At 35.1% G+C, this 18,119-nt stretch overlaps 1 protein-coding gene across 5 annotated transcripts in view; it reads right to left on the bottom strand.

The window, feature by feature from the left end:
• Positions 1-18,119, bottom strand: part of SCAF11 (SR-related CTD associated factor 11) — a 77,456-nt gene that overhangs the window by 20,164 nt on the left and 39,173 nt on the right. For 2 of the 5 annotated variants that reach the window (XM_063672669.1, XM_054445016.2), the window contains exons 4-7: positions 14,475-14,504; positions 12,300-12,377; positions 9,136-9,236; positions 5,952-6,016 (exon numbers count right to left, since the gene is read on the bottom strand). In XM_063672669.1, the coding sequence (XP_063528739.1) occupies positions 5,952-6,016; positions 9,136-9,236; positions 12,300-12,377; positions 14,475-14,504 (274 nt within the window). Of the gene's footprint in view, positions 1-5,951; positions 6,017-9,135; positions 9,237-12,299; positions 12,378-14,474; positions 14,505-15,474; positions 16,839-18,119 lie in introns of all 5 variants that reach the window. The other 3 variants (XM_063672671.1, XM_063672670.1, XM_063672672.1) reach the window with 2 other exon arrangements.

Consider the following 18,119-nt stretch of genomic DNA (forward strand, 5'->3'; position numbering starts at 1 on the left):
ATTAGTTTGATTACTGTATAACAAATGACTTCAGATAGAAAGTCACAGACCTATGTTTAAAGAACAGTCCCATTCTGCTTCACAAAACTTTAAGAAATTAAAGAAGTTTGGCCAGGTGCAGTGGCTCACGCCTGTAATCCCAGCACTTTGGGAGGCCAAGACGGGCAGATCATCTGAGGTCAGGAGTTTGAGACCAGCCTGACCAACATGGTGAAATTCCCCCGTCTCTACTAAAAATACAAAAGTAGTTGGGCATGGTGGTGCATGCCTGTAATCCCAGCTACTTGGGAGGCTGAGACAGAAGAATTGTTGAACCCAGGAGGCGGAGGTTGCAGTGAGCCGAAATCGTGCCATTGCACTCTAGCCTGGGCAACAAGACCAAAACTCCATCTCAAATAAATAAATAAATAAATAAATAAATAAGCAAAGAAAAAAAGAAGCTAAGCTAAGCAGAGTTGCTTCTAAAATCTAACCAATCAATCCTAGATAAAGACACAGACAATAGTTTCTCAAGCAGTCCTTTTATAAAAAGAAATTTAAATTATCCTTTGGCTATATCATGGTTTCTGTTCAGTGTAACTGGGTAAATAAAGATGTATTCAATTTGCACAATCCCCAACTAACTACCTTCGTGACTTTGTCTCTTGGTTCCTTGCTTAGTCATCAAATGTCAACATTTAAGGATACAAGCTGTCTTTTCTGTTGCATGACAGGCTCATTTCTGCCCCTAAACTTTGCAATCATTCCAAGTTACACTTACAGGTTCTCTTAGTCTTCTAATTAGTCAGTTTGTGAATAAATACTGTCTAAGAAACCTCATAAGAAATGTGAAAATTAAAAGAAAAATTAAAAACAAAAGAAATGTCCACATTAAAGGCAAAAACTCTTAAAGGTTCTAATCTTACAGCTATGATTTATGACCTCTAGCCTGAAGGAAAAAAAAAAATCACAGTTAACTGATAAGTGGGGAGCAGACATTCTGTTATCAAGATGAAAGAGAGCTAATTTTACATTACAAATTATTTTTGAGCTCAAAAGTACATCCAAACAAGATCCATCAGAATGGCAATAATTTCAGTTACAAAGGTTGCAGACAACCATAAAGTGAGAGGCTTAATTAAGGTTGGTAACACTAACAATATCATGCTTTGGTATTATTTTGTAGTAGAAAATGGCATTGGATATGGAGTCAGAAGACTGGATCAAATTCTGGTGGCTCCAATTATTAGCAATGTGATCTCGGACAAGACATTTAGCCTTTTAAAAGACTTTACAAAATGATGTTAATACATAATCTCAGAAGACAGAGTTATCTTATTAACCTTCTCTCTTGACATCTTTAGAAACTTTCTAACAGATTACTTGGCTTCCCATCCTTTTGGAATACTTTAACCAGGTTAGTTTTTCTAAAACAGTTTCACTGCATTGTATCTCAATGAAAAAAACTTTTAATTGTGTCTACTTGCATAGCAATCTTCCTTTTCAGTCTTATTTCCTTTTATTGATTTTTTTGAGAAAGGGTCTTACTTCTGGCGCCCACGCTGGAGTGCGGTGGCATGATCATGACTCACCTGCAGCCTCAACTTCCCCAGCCTCAGGTGGTCCTCCCACCTCAGCCTCCTGAGTAGCTGGGACTATAGGTGTGTATCACCACACTTGGCTAATTTTTGTATTTTTTGTAGAGGTGGGTTTTGCCATGTTGCCTCAATCTTATTTCTGATCATCATAGTCTTAAACATTCTGCCTGAACTCAAGAGTGAGAAAAGAAATGACAACTGGAAGAAACCATCAATTTAACTGAGGAGTCAAGCATAAATAAACATATATCAACACAAACTGTTCACCATTAAAATAACATGAAGATGAATAGATCTTATTTGTACATGAAATGCAAACATCCAATTTCTTCAGAGCATCTCTATGGTCGTAGACACTTTACTTATCGAAAAACGAATTTGCCTCTCATCTTTATTGAGGTACAATTGACAAAAATTGTATATATTTAAGGTATACTACTTAATGTTCTGATATATGTACACATTGTGAAAATAATCACCACAAACTAAACATATGCATCACCTCACAGTTACCGCTCTCCCTTTTTCTTGTAGTGAGAACACAAGATCTACTGGCTTGGCAAATTTCAAGTGTACAATACACCATTATTAATTATATCCACACTGCTGTACACCTATACATTAGGTATCCAGAATTTATTCATCTTGCATAACTGAACCTCTGAATCCCTTGACAACATCTCCCTATTTTCCCCACTCCCAAAAACCACCACCATTCTACTTCCAAAAGAGAATTCTTCATTATACCCTCCCAAACGTTCTCCCACCAGCCTTCCCCACTTCAGTAACTGGCAACTCCTATTTTACCAGTTCCTTAGGTCAAGACCTTGTAGTCAACCCTGACTTCCTTCTTTCTTGTAGCCTATATCCAATCCATCAACGAATCCTGTTAGCTTCATCTTTAAGTATGATGTAGTTGACCCTTCAACAACATGTGTTTGAACTCATGGGTCTGCTTATTCATGAATGTTTTTCAATAAAAGTTACACTGAGTGTGCTTGCCTCTCCTGCCTCCCCTTCCACCTTTTCTGCCATTGCCATCCAAGACAGCAATACCAACCCCTTCTCTTCCTTAGCCCACTCAATGTGAAGACAACAAGGATAAAGACCTTTATGATGATCCACTTCTGCTCAATGAACAGTAAATGTATTTTCTCATCCTTATGATTTCTTAATAACATTCTTTCTCCAGCTTACTTTATTGTAGGAATACTGTATATAATACATATAACATATAAAATGTGTTTGTCAACTGTTTATGTTATCTGTAAGGTTTCCAGTCAATAGCAGGCTATTAGTAGTCAAGTTCTGAGGCAGTCAAAAGTTATACACTGATTTTTGACTGTGCAGGGGTGCCCCTAACTCTTGTGTTTTCAAGGATCAATGGTACATACAGAATTGAACCACTTCTCATCATCTCCACTAATATCTCCTTGGCCCAAGCCACCACAATTTGTGGCCTAGAAAAACGCCACCTAAAATAAAAAGAACAAAAAAGAAAAAAGCCACCTAAATAGTCAATTTCCACTTCCACTCTTATTCGTCTATGATTTTCTTCCCTTCACAGCCAGAGTAATCCTTTTAAAATGTACCAGATCATGTTACTCCTGAAAACACTCCCTAGCTCACACTGGCCCTAAATGATCTCCCCTTACGTCTTACTCTTTCTCCTCCATCTACTTAATTCTGTCATTCTAGCCACACTAACCTCCTTAATATTCTTTGGAGACATTCCAAGAATATTGCTGTCTCAGGCTTTTATACTTGCTGTTCCCTTGCCCCGAACAATCTTCCCTGAGATATCTTCATGGGCTTAACTTCTTACTTCTTGAAGGTCACTGCTCAAATATATCTTTATTCAAGAGGGTTTCCCTAACACTTTAAATAAACTGTCATCTCCACAATGTCATCACCCTTTAACCTTTTACCCAGCTTTATTCTTCTTTAGAGCATTTATTACCACCTGTTTTATATATATATTTATATTTGTGTTTGTCTACGAGAAGATCCCATTGACAAGCACTTTGTTGTTTTTGTTCACTACTATACCCCTAAGAGTCACTGTGCTCAGTAGTTAGGTATTTGTTGAATGTATGAGTGATCTCAATTCCCTTGTGCTTCTCCGAGTATGAACATCCAAGACTGAGTATGTATTGAGTATGAATCTAGAATTTAAACCTGAATAATTTTCATCAAATGTAATACCTAAATATAAGCTACTTCATCCAGTAAATAATCTATTTCAACATAGGAAGAAAAACTGACCATGTTAGACTTATCAAATTTCCCTAGTAAAAAGTAACATCATAGCAAAACTATTAATAACTAAATGGATAATCCATGAGTAAAGTGGTCCCCCCTTATTCATGGTGTCTCTTTCTGCAGTTTCAGTTACCTGTGGTCAAATGCAGCCTAAAAATATTAAATGGAAAATTCCAGATACAAACAATTCTTAAGTTTTAAATTGTACACCATTCTGAATAACATGATGAAATCTTGTGTCACTCTACCTTCATCACAAGAAGAGTAAGTAAGAAGAGTAAGTACAGTAAGAAATTTTGAGAGAGCCCACACTCACCTAACTTTTATTACAGTATATTGTTATAATTGTTCTATATTACTATTCATTATCGTTAATCTTTCCACCACCTAATTTATAAATTAAACTTTATCATGGGTATGTACATATAGGAAAAAACATAATATACACAGAGTTTGGTACTATCTGTAGTTTCAGGCATCTACTTGGAACATATCCCCCATGGACAAGGGGTAACTACTATAGCCAGTTCCCTTCAGATCAGTCCAGGTTGGTCAGTGAAGACATTTGCTCATAATTACCTCGGCATCAGCACTCTTGTATTAGCCACTCAAAGTATAATGAGTATTTCTGCCTATCCTAAACCAAACAAATGACTTCAGGCATCTTAAGTAGATACAGTATTGAGTTACAGGCCTTAGACAATGTTAACCTTCTGGCAGAAATTGTTTTTTTCCTCATTATAATTTTAAAATAGCTATCCAATCTAATATTCCACATTCTAAACAGTAAAACAAAATCTCAAATCAGAATTAATCATAGATGCTTATAAATGAGCTTTACTATACTGAAGCATATGGAATTTAAGATTTTCCTGTATTTCACCTTCTAAAAATGAGCCCAGGCAAGAGATATACACTTTAAGAAAATTACAGTGGTCAGTGGTCTTAAAACTAAGACTAGAATAATTTAGTGGGCCAAATTATCTAGAGAAAATCTGTAACACCATTTAATCTTCCTCAGCAGTAAATTTTATATTGGTTCTTAGAATTGGCAAGCAAATGCTATTCATAAAAAAAGAATGCTAATCTACAGCAATGACATAGAAAAGCAAAGACTGTTTTCATATCTAAAGCTGACAAAAGAAAAATGCGTTTTTAACTACAAAAGTCCAGAGATCAAAACAACTTTTGTTTCAATTTCACTTTAATAGTAAAATTTCAAAGGTAGAACGTTTGTTAATCTGTAAATCTAACCTGAGGGATCATATTAATTCTAATCAAAAACAAAACCAACAAAAAACCAACAAAACTTGGTATTCATAATGCATAAAAAATGAAGTTATTCACTTTTGAAAACAATAAATTAATTCTTTCACAGCTCACTAATTCACTAGTTCTAGCTGTAAGTGGAAATTCACTGTGACTTAGTCTGGAAAATAAATGCCCACCTCCTTGCTTACAAACAGATCATAGTAAGATGTTCTTTGGGACAGAATAAACAGCCTGAACCCCCAAGGAGGAGTCACAAACAACTATGGATGTTGTCATTTTTATTCAGGCTCTGCTGCAAAGCCTTCCTGTGTATTAGAAAATCATGTACCAGACAAAAAGAGAAGACAAGAATATTTAACTGCTCATGTAGCTAAATACGTTAGAGGTGCTTTATTTCTAAAGTTTCAAATTAGCTAGAGGCCAAACTACAATTTCCTTCAGGAACTGTGAATTACTTTCTTGCTGTCACAGTCTTCCTTTGCTACTGCTTACAGTAACTGGCCCACAAGGTATTTAATCTCATCTCCCCTAAGGACTTCTGCACTAATGGGTGGAATAAGGCCACAGTATGAGCTGGTCAACACCACGAAATCGTGAAACACTCTTTTCTCCCAACACACGCACACACACACCCCTTCTAAGAGGAGCAAGAAGAAAAAAAGGGGCAGAAAACAGTATAAATTGCTCCATGAAAACAAAATTTATGTAGGATTTAACACAATGTACACAGCTCTGAGGACTATTTTCCAGCCTGAAGTGTTACTGATGAGAACTCTGACACAACCATTAAATTAAAAAACAACAAAAAAAGGTAGAATACAAAAGCAAAAAGTAACTTACTATGTATCAACTTCAAGTCACAAACTTTTGCACTTAATAGATCTTCTCTTACGATGGCTTTTCTTCTGTAAACATCAATAAAGACAGGAAAGAATTAAGAAAAAAACTGTCATTTTGCTCACTTATTTTCAACTCATTCTCCTTCTTCAAAATGAAATCTATCATGCACTGATTTTGGTAACTATGCTGAAATCTGGCAAATGGTTTAAGGATATTCTCACAGACTCCTATGAGATATTAGAATGTCAAGTTAGGTTTTAATATCTATTGAGTTGTATTATCTCAGTCTTTTTTTTTTTTTTGAGACAGGATTTTGCTGACACCCAGGCTGGACGGGTGTGGTGCAATCACGGCTCACTGCAGTCTTGACCTCCTGGGCGGACGCAATCCTCCCAGCTCAGCCTCCTGAGTAGCTGGGACTACAGGTATGCACCACCTTGACAGGTTAATTTTTCTATTTTTGCAGAGTTTCCCTTTGTTCCTGAGGCTGTTCTCTCCTGGGCTCAAGTGATCCTCCTGCCTTGGCCTCCCTAAGTGCTGGAATTACAGGTGTAAGCTACCATGCCTGGCTAATATATTTTTTCTTCTTCTTCTTCTTCTTATTTTTTTTTACTAGACACGAGGTCTCACTACGTTGCCCAGGTTGGTCTCAAACCCCGGATCTCAAGTGATTCTCCCACCTCAGCCTCCCAAAGTGCTGGGATTACAGGCATGAGCCACCACGTCTGGCCTCATCTCAGTCTTTAAACAATAATCTTACTGACTGATCATGACTGACTGGCTATTGAGCCATGCAGAGTAGAGGTAAGCAGATATTATCCTTTTTAAAAGGACCATTAGGAAATTCTAGCAAAGAAAGCATGATTAGTTCCACTCCTCACTCAGTTACCATTCTCTACAATGACTTAAAATGGAGGTTCACTACCAAGAAACAAAATGCCACTGCAATGCCTTCTTTGGAACTGGTAAAAAGTATCAGAAAGAGAGAGGTCCCAGGGTTTTATTGCTTTGGAAGGGAGAGGAAAATTGAATGGAGTTTGTCTGTGTGTTGGAAGACCAAGCATTCAGTAAACAGAAGACTGAATGACAGGACTACTAAAAACATCCAAAACTCCAAAAAAGAGTATAATGTAAATATCCAACAGCTGACAGAGATTTTCCACCTTGGGAAAAATAGTTAAGCTATGCCTTGGTGGGCAAAGGCAAATTATTAATTTTGCAGCTGTTATTTCCTTATGACAAATCTCAGAAAAAGCAGTTAAATATGGGGACGACTTTTGCTATGTTAGACTCAAATAAGAGCTGTGAGCCTTATAGGTCATTCTGTGATGACCACTACACCCTTGGCAAGAGCCAAGAGAATTGGGTAATTTTGAGGGAGCAAAAAAAAAAAAACACACAAAAAAGGCACATCTATGATACTGTCACAGCCAGTGATATGAGTTGTATCAAGAATTAAAGTATTTCTACCAAAAGGTATTTCTTCACTATGCCTGGGAAAAGTGTACTACTATCTACTATGTAAATACAAATGCAAGAACCAAAGCTGATAAGTATTTTTCAGAAATAATTATAAAATTTGGTCTAATGCAGTTACTAACTTTGGGGCTCATGGGTAGGCTCTTGGAGTGGGTATTCCATGAATACCTTGAAATCATATACAAAGTTTTATGTCTGTAAACGTGTATTTTTCTAGCAGAAGGGATCTGAATCATTCTTCACATTCTTAAAGAATGCCACAACTCCCCAAAAGTTAACATCTAAGGAGCTACAGTGTTATAAATTAGTGATAGGTTGAATAAACCTCAGTGACTACTGCCAACTGTTTTAGGAACTAAATAAACTTACTCTTTTAAGAAATTAGTATTCTGATGAAAAGTACTAATGAATCATAGATTTAATTATGAATCTGACAACATATTGACTTAAAAATTCAATTCTTGGACAGCTCTAAATACATTTCAGATCAAAATGAGCTTAAGTTTCAAATGTATTAGAACAAGTTATTTAAGCATTACTTAATTTCCAGTGTACTACTCATATTCAATTTACTTCAAAAATGTGTTAAACACCTACTAAACTCAAGTATTAAACACCGCATTTCTAGGCATTTATGTTAAAATAGGCAATGGTTTTAATAGCAACTAAAAAAAAGAAACCTATATATTTAAAAAAATGTTTTAACATAAACAGTTATAGTAGATAGCAAGTGCCTGCTGCAACACAGGAAAGCAGTATGTGAAGGTTAATAAACAGTTTAAATTATAACTGATGAAGAATGTTGTGCTACCCCATTAGGTATTCCGTACTTTTTGTCCATAAATAACTCGATCAGTGCTATTCACAGTGTGGTATGAGCACCAATGCTTATCTATTAGGTGTTTAACATTGGTATGTGATTAAGTACAAAAATGAGGGTAAGCATTCAGAATTTTGGTTTGTTTTTGAGACAGAGTCTTGCTCTGTTGCTCAGGCTGGAATGCACTGGTGTGATCATAGCTCACTGCAGCCTCAGATTCCTGGGTTCAAGATATCTTCCTGCCTCAACTTCCTGAGTAGCTGGAACTGCAGCCATGTGTCACCATGCCCGGCTAATCTCTAAATTTTTAGTAGAGACAGGGTCTCATTATGTTGCCTAGGCTGGTCTTGAACTCCTGAGCTAAGTGATCCTCCCACCTCAGCCTCCCAAAGTGCTAGCCTTACAGGTGTGAGCCACCACACCTGGCCAGCATTCAGAAATTTTACATTGCTGAACATTTTATTTTACAAAAGGTTTGGTCTAAAACAGATTCAGAAATAAACTGAAAAGAACGAATTCTTTTAATTTTTTTATTTTGTGTTATTTTTTAGTAGAGACAGAGGAGGGGAGGACGGTCCTATGTTCCCCAGGCTGGTACCAAACTCCTGGTCTCATGTGATCCTCTCACCTTAGCCTCCCAAAGCACTGGGATTATAGGAGTAAGCCACCATGCCCAGCCAGAACCAATTCTTCACCAAAAACAGAGTAGAGCTCACATTAGATTCTCAGATTTCAGCTAGTCCCTCCTTAAATTATCAACTGTGTGCTTTTGAATAAGTGATTAAATACATTTAAACCCCACTTCATTTTTTTTTAATACCCTTTTTGTACTAGTTCACTTCTGTTCCACTCATTTGCATTCCACTTCTAAAGTTAATCACTAACCTTATACAGCTTTTAGAATTTTCATGACAGGAGACCTGTTTCTCAAATGAGTTTTCATTTTTCTTGTCTTTTGTTTCTCTCAGCTGTTTTTTTACTTGAACCTATGAGAAAAGCAAAATCGATTGAGAGCAACAATCCAGCATTACAAATAACTTTAAATTCTTCCTTGAAATGATTAAAATTACAGAAACAAAATTGTCCAATTAAAAAGTGTAGTCTAAATACATATGCTTATTCATTCAAGCATGCTAAACCATAAGCTTAGTAAGTGTGCTTAGCTCTGGGGAAACAAAACAGTGACAGCTAAGCATAAATAGATTAAGTGCTTATAACAGAGATATGAACACAGATTTGTATATACATATAGGACTCAGAAATTAACTGAGGATGTCACAGAAGACTTTAATGAGTAGATGATATACGAGTTGGTCTTAAAGGATAGTTAGGAATTGGTCTAAGAAAAAAATATTCTAGGTGGAGGAAAGAACAGAGTTGTAAGGAACAGTGAGAAGCCAATGTAGACAGGGAAAAACAGAGTAGCTAGATGTGAAATTGGTGAAATGTGTTAGGACTCGACTGTAAAGGTTCTTGAATAACATCTACAGGCATCAGAGAGTAAGTGGACTTTTTAAAGCAAGTGAATGCGATGATCAAATTTGTTTTTAGGAAGATAACTTTGGTGTGATATGGAGAATCAACCAGTTAAGGAGAGACTATAAAAACCAGGAAATCAAAAAGAAAGCTCTTAAGATAGACTAGATCTATGCTGTCCAAGACAACAGTCACTAGCCACATATGGCTACTCAGTGCTTGGAATGTGGCTCATCTAAATTGGAATGTGCCACAAGTATAAAATAGACACAAGATTTCAAAGACTTAGCATAATTTTTTAAAAGAATGTAAAATCTCTCAATAATAATAATTTTAAAATATTACATGTTGGGCTAATACATTAGATATATTGGATTAAAAATAAATCATTCCATTTATTTCATTTTTTTATTATTTTAGGATGCCTACTTAACATTTTAGTTATTTAGTGGCTTATAGTATACTTCTATCAGACAGCACTAGTTAGATGAAAGAATGGGGTCTACAAAGAGGCAACAATGGAGGGATAAAGAAGAAACATATTTAAGACATTGAGCAGAAAAAAAACAGATGAGGGAGAGAAAACTGGAAAAGTCCCAGATATTTCTGATCTTGGTGACTGGGGCTGTGATTCCATTAACAACTGGGGCTGGGGAAAGGGGTAGGGAATGTGATTAATTTGGAGTTGTTAATGTTAGATTTTGTTGGTATTCCAGATAGAGATGCACAAGTGGTTGTAAATACAGGTCTGGCTCTCAGTAAAGAAGTCTAGGATAGTGACAGAATTTTAGAAGCATCCAAATATAGGCAGTACTTAAAGCTACTGAAGTATATAATAGCTGAGAAGACTTAGAAAGAAAGTATACTGAGAGAATTTAAATGAAGATCCTATGAGCCCTAATGATTAAGAAAAGGAACAGGAGGGTAGGGATATGACAAAGAAGATTGTGAAAGGACAGAGAAGTAAAACAATCATTCATACATACATACATATATACATACCCACAAGAGAAGGATGTTTTAGAAGCCGAAGGAAGTAGAGGGTAGTCAGCAGAAAACAAACTATGGAATGTGGAAGTCTGAGCCTGGACCTTGGTGAGGGTAGTGTTTGTAAAATAAGATAATAGAGGTAAATGTTCTATGGGAACTGAAAAGTGAGTAATAATTGAGAAGAGGTAGATGTAGAATTCAAGAAGTTCAATTGTAAAGGGAGAAAGATAATGAAGTGAAGATTTGAAAGAAGTAAAGGTCTAGGGAAGGCACTTAAGACAATGTGGAAGATATCTCATGTGCCAAGAAATACCTTTTAAGTTAAACAAAATTAAACTAGCACTGTACCAAACTTTTAAGTAAAATACAAACTCTATCAAATAAACAAAATTTTATTCTAAGCAAGAAAACATAATTTCACAGAAAAATATATTTGGAATCTACTTTACACTAATGAATCTTTTGCAATGTAATTATACACACAATCAGCATTTGGAAAAATGGAGAATATGTCTTCAGGAAAAGCCACACTTACTATATTACACTTCCATAATGTTTTATCTTTTTTCTGAGATATAAACTAATTTGCATTGATGGCAAAGTTTTACAACAAGCAAACCGTTTATTTGAATTGCAGTCCTGTTTGTACCTTGCATCAAGATTCATCTGGTAAAAATATATCAAAACAAATTATAAGAACCTACACTGAGAAATACAAATAATTAAATAGTTGTACAATGCTTCCATCCCCTTTTCTACTTACATAGACAGTAACCAAGTGGACAAAAGCTAACAGTGCTACCTAAAAACGGTTTGTTTCTCCTATTAACGGCATCACTTATGTTTATATTGAGTACTCTCATTTTTAGCTATTTTTCATTCATGACTTGGTAGTGATACATCAAGAAATCTTTCTCATATACTTAACTACTACTCTTCTCCTTTTCTCTTTTCTTCTTACTCAACTCAGACATGTTTTTTTTGCTTTTTCAGGTAAGCAAAAAGTTAACATAAATACAAATCATAATCATGGCTCACAACAGTAAGTAACATTAATGAGGTAAGCAGAATTTAATTTTATTGGCTAATTTCAAAATTATGTTTTTCAGGAAAACACAGTTTTCAGTTATTTTGGACTTAAGGTTTTGTGGGAGTTGGTCTTTGAATCTAATACTTCATTTCAAACATTTTTTCAATGGAAAACATGTATTCAAAGTGCTATCCAATTAAATTGTTTGAAATATGGGAACAAGTCCTCACATTCAAGATATTCTAAAATGTTAAGTATTTTATAATTAAGCCTTAGTAGGAAACGTCCTTCAGATGATCAGAGATCTAATACATTTTGTGGTATATTACAAGGTGATCATTATGGATATGCCCTCTTTAGGGGGCAAATGAATAAAAGGTTCAGAATTTAAGTATATTACTTGAAAGGTATAAATTTATCATGCTAAGGAGGATTAAAATAACATATTAAACCTTAAGTTGAACAATTTTCAAATATACACAAACTGGAAATCAAAGTCAAACAGCTTCAATTAATTTTTACATAATTCATGTTGCAGAATAAAAAGACTTACCTTAACATAACCTTCCAATGCACTGAATTTAAACACAGCCTGAAAAGGTTTACGGTCAATAGGACATGAAGCCAGTGTCTGAAAAGTGATTAACAAATTGTATATTTACAAATGTTTCTTTAGATCAAAATTATAAATACAATTGTAAATTTTCTATAATAAAATTATTTTCATCTCTATCTTCGAAAGTAAAAAATATTTTTATACCTTAAATTTGTTTCATTCATTCAAACATTTACTGAATACCTCCTGTATGCCAGATAATTGGAATACAATGATGAACAAGACAGAATCTGTTATTAAAATCCCATTAAGATATGCTGCCCAGTTGAGAACTACTAGCATAGTGAAATGAGTTGGGCTGACAACAGCAGTTCTGTGATGTAAAGCTGGCTGTTATGCTAAACTTGGGCCACTCCAAATGGCTCCAGAAGGTCCCTCACAAATTTTAATATTCTATGACTTAATATTTTCCCCCCAAATTAGTTACATTAAATAGGCAGTTGTGCCAGCAATAAAAACATTTGAAATATATGAAGAAAATGAAGTACTCCTCCACCTCTCCCCTCAGCCACCTAAATGGCCACTCCAGAGGCAGTGTCTTACATAACCTTTTGTGGATATCCATTGCATATGCATATATGTGTATCTTTTTAGTATATAAACTTAAGATTGATTCATATTAGTAATTCAGAGCTGCCTTATCCTTAACAGCATAATAGGAATAAGAGTTTTCTAGTTTACATTTCCTTTTATAGGAGTAAGGTTGAGCATATTTTCCTATTTTTAAGGACTATTCAAAGTTCCTTTTCTTTAAGCTGTCTATTCAAGTTCTTTGCTTACGTTTTTATAAAGTTGCTACTCTTTTTCAAATTGAGTTATAGGTGCTCTTTATTTATTTAGGAAATTAGTCCTTAAGTGATTCTATGATTATAAGTCATCATTATTATCTTGCTTTATTTCCTGTCCTTTTAAAATTCCTGTGCATCAACTATAAGAGTTTCTGTGATAAAACTACTAAATATTTGTGTAAGAATGGGTTTACATTATTTAAAGAATTTAAGATGAAGTGTATTTTCTATTAGGGTAGGAGGGAAAACTCTGCAAAGAGCTTACCAAAACGTGATATTTTAATACTTATGGTTACAAAAATAAAACGGAATTTTAACAATCTAATAGCAATAGTCTCAAAGATAGTAATGGAAACTAGATATATCATTCCTATGTAAAAAATGTGATCTTTGCCTTTCTGGGTTTTACCATGTATCAAGACATGCTTATACAAGTAAAAGTAGAGCAGATTGTGTACGGTCCTTGATCATTTAACACATTTTCACAACACTCACAAGTCACTTTGGGAGCAGCCAAAATATGGGCTAAGTTACTATTTTCTTTCTCTTTTAAGTGGGCTTCAATGGGAAAAAAGCTTTACCACATCTGAATTAGGAAATGTGACCTTACTATATTAAATTGGTTCAGACTGGAAGAAGCCAGTTTAGCCTACTTTTAAGTATTATGGATTTAGGAGGCTATTATTTTCCCTATAGAAAACCTGACCTTAAGAAGCTTTGCTTCAGCAACAAAGAAGTTCATATATTTTTTAATAATGCATTGTCTAGTTCGGAGAACTTAACATCTTAACTATTGTTGTTTATCCCAGTGGCATACCCTGTATGAAATTTCTTAGAGATTATATTAATGCTACATTTACGGTTTTCAAAAATATTTAAAAGTTGAAATCTGGCTGAGCATGGTGGTGCATGCCTGTAATGCCAACACTTTGAGAGGCCAAGGCAGGAGGATTCCTTGAGCCTAGGAGTTCGAGGCTGCAGTAAGCCATGATCACACCACAGTACTGCAGCCTAGGCAACAGAGTGAGATCCCATCTCTGAAACATAGATAAATAAAATTAAAAGTGAAATATTTCTAGTGCTTCCTATTTTTACAAGAGCTTCAAAATATATTTTTTATTCCTATTTTAAAGGGAAATTTAGAGAAACGTTAATAAAAGGTTATACAGTAATAAATGAAAATTTCTTTTTTTGTAAAAACTAGGATGTGTAGAAGCCGTGAATTTACTGTACTACTTTCGTATCTTTTAGGTAAACTTGAGCAAGCTACAGTCTGTCTGTGCCTCAGTAATCTTATTTGTGAAAATGAGAAAAAATAACTTACCTCTAAGGTTTTTATGGGAATAAATAATTCCTAGAAGAAAGTGTGGCATATACTAAATATTATGTAAGGTCTTGTAATCAACTAGTTTTAGTAACAAAAAAACTTGGTTAATTAACAAAAGACAACCACAATATGATACATATACACGTGAGAGACATGAGTTCTTAACAATTTTTATTGGAATTTGCAAAGTTTATGACGTAGATGGAAATCCAAGTACTTCATTATTTTAGCTATTTTGATCTCTGACACTAAGAGCCAAAGAAAGTCACGTGTTCAAGAAATTTGTATCAGATGCATCAAATCTTTCAAAGACTCTCAAATCATACAATCTCATTTTTTATTAAATTTCCTCTATTGACATCAGCTAAATTGCATTCTTTCCTTTACAATTTTTTCTTTCTTCATTTTTTTAATTTTTTGAGACAGGGTCTCGCTCTGTTACCCAGGCTGGAGTGCAGTGGCACTATCATGGGTCACTGCAGCCTTTGCCTCCCAGACTGAGATCAGATGATCCTCCCATGTCAGCCTCCTGAGTAGCTGGGACTACAGGTGCATGCTACCATACCCAGCTAATTTTTGTATTTTTCGTAGAGATGGGGTTTTACCATGTTGCCCAGGGTGGTCTTGGACTCCTGGGCTTAAGCGATCAACCTGCCTTGGAGGAGTTAATGGCGTGAGCTGCTGTGCCCAGCCTTCCTTTACAATTTTGAATTAAGACAGTTTTAATCTAAGCTGTTACTTTTTTTTTTAAGATAGGGTTTTCACTCTGTCATTCACACTGGAGTGCAGTCACCTGATCACAGCTTACTGCAGGCTTGAACTCCTGGGGCTCAAGCAATTCTTCCACTTTACTCTCCCAAGTAGCTGGGACTACATGCATGTATCACCGTGCCTAGCTTTCTTTTCTTTTTTTTTTTTAAACTTTTTTCATAGAGACAGGGTCTCACTATGTTGCTCAGGCTCATCTTGAACTCCTGTGCTCAAACGATCCTCCTACCTCAGCCTCCCAAAGTGTTGGGATTACAGGAGGAGCCATCACACCTGCTCTGAGCCATTCCACTTGATCTGTTTCAAAAAACAGAGTTCTGAGTAAGATTTTCCTCCTTTTTTTTCCTTAAGCATAATTGTCTTAGATTTGTCTAAAGTTTCATTTTAAGAAAAGGTTCCACTGGTATTACAAAAACACAAAGGAAAAACAAAACAAAAAAAGTAGTAGTAATAGGAAAACTACTACCATATATGATCACAATCTATATAAAATGTAATTTCCTAAAGATAATTTAGTTAACACCAAAAAATAAGTTAATTTTCTTTGACACAGACTCAGCCATCATAATTTTTTTTTAAACAGGGTCTCACCCTCTTGCCCAGGCTGTAGTGCAGCGGCATCACGGCTCACTGCAACCTCAACCTCCTAGGTTCAAGCGATGGCCTCACCTCAGTTTCCCAAGTAGTTGGGACTACAGGCATGCACCACCATGCCCAGCTAATTTTTTGTATTTTTTGTAGAGATCGGGTTTTGCCATGTTGCCCAGGCTGGTCTTGAACTCCTGAGCTCAAAGCGATTGGCCCACATCGGCCTCCCAAAGTGTTGGGATTACAAGCGTGAGCCACCACACCCGGCCCCGACTGGCCTAATTTTAAGGAGCTCCCAAGGATGCCTCACTCTTATATCCAGCAGATATCCATCCAGAAAGGTCTCAAAGATGTTTTTAGTTTTCAGAGTAAAATTTACAATTAAATTTCCAAGTTGTGAGGTTTTAAAAGTTCACATTTTAAACAAATGTAGAGAAATTTTAACTAATACTTACTCTATTTTTTATTTTAATTTTGAAGAAAATTATCTCAAATTTTGTTTCCTTAAATACAATAAAAATATCCTTCAATTATTTACCATTTTGATTCCTTATATACAACAAAATATCCTTCAATGATTCACTTGTTTGAATTACTGACTTTCATTTCAATAATTTTTAAAGTATCTAATTCAGTTTCATAACCAAGTAGTCTAATAACATCACTGGCTTTATGATACAGCTACAAAATTAATGGAATTTGCTCACTGCTTTACAGCGTAATGTGTATTAAACAGAGCATATGTTTTACTGTGAATGCTCTGTACTAAGGTTGTATCAGTTAAGGAGGCAATTTTGATAGAAAAAAATAATCTTCCTAATGATTTCAGTAAAACACACCCTACTATTCTGAAGCATTATAAATTCTCAGCTCAGACAAACCCACATTTAAATGTAAGAACAAGAAACCTTCCTTATTTGGGAATTCAGGATCCTCGATTTCTAATTTCTCGCTTCCTCCTGCTGCTCTATCCTCAATCACATAGGCTGCTTATAGATAGCTCCTCTTAGAGAGAGAGAAACAAGTGTTAAGACAAGTGCTTAAAAACTAAATCTCAACACCTATGCTTATAGGTAGGTTTGCCTGTTCGTGAGAATCTCGAACATCTATCTCTCTACTAAAAAAATAGAGCATGTTATACAAAATTCTAGTTCAAAATCAAATAAAGATGACTTAGGAATGCATACCATTAGTGGCTAATGCTTATTTTAAAGCTTTTTCCAGGACCTATCTTTTTCATTTATGGTTCTAAGGTGAGGAAGTACCTCACCTGTACTTCCAAATTAATTGTTCACCTGCAGTCAGCCCACATGTTCCCTATCACATTTAACCAGTTCTTTCAAGACAGCCTTTGTTAATACATATTAGTGAAACTGTGGTTCTTTATACCAGCATTCAGGAGTGTATCCCTAAAGGACAAATGGCTGTCAGTGATAAAATTAACCCCCAGTAAGAATGCATTTCATCAAACTACTTAAAATCCTTTCATGTTCTCCAAGATAACAGTTGGGAAGAATTACATGTAATCTTAATTTATTCTGACAATTAACAGGTAACACTTTATCTAGTGTAAAAACAAAAAACTCAGTAAACTACCCATATGGATCATTTTACATATTCTGACATTTAAAACTAGGCACAAAGAAATGCATGTTAATTTACCTTACTGGTAAACAGAGTACTTAAATTCTTTTAGATATATGCTTTAGGTAATGGGTGTTCACAATGCAAAAATCCTCTTTGCTCTACTAAAAAATTTCCCAAAGGATTAATTCACAGGGTGAAAATAGTGGTGGATCTGAAAAAATTAGCTACAAGTTCAAGTTCTTGTGGAGCTAGCAATCACTCCAACTCACACTAAGGATGAAGATGGAGAGAGCCCTGATCATCTATTGCATAGGTGTAATAACTTTAAAAAATTTATTTGACAATACTTTATAAATTATAAAGGACTAATGTTAGTGGTACTGCACAGGTACATTTACATTACTGTTCACAGAGAGCTACGTAACAGAGGGGTCTGGGTTAGTTCTGGTTAATTTTTTTAAAATTAGAATTTGAGGAAAAATTGATTGAGAATTCCAGATAATAAAGCTTTACTGAATTGTATTACTTAAAAGTAGTCTAACAACCAGAATGGACAAATTTCCACCTACTGCATAAAGAAACACCTGTATATAAAACACATTTGCAGTCCAGACATAAGAACTCACATCTTGATTTTTTGGTATTTATTATTAATTCAAAAATATAACCCTCATCTATGTTGAACACTGTTGTTTGACT

Source organism: Pongo pygmaeus, chromosome 10, assembly GCF_028885625.2.
Source record: "Pongo pygmaeus isolate AG05252 chromosome 10, NHGRI_mPonPyg2-v2.0_pri, whole genome shotgun sequence".
NCBI lineage: Eukaryota > Metazoa > Chordata > Mammalia > Primates > Hominidae > Pongo > Pongo pygmaeus.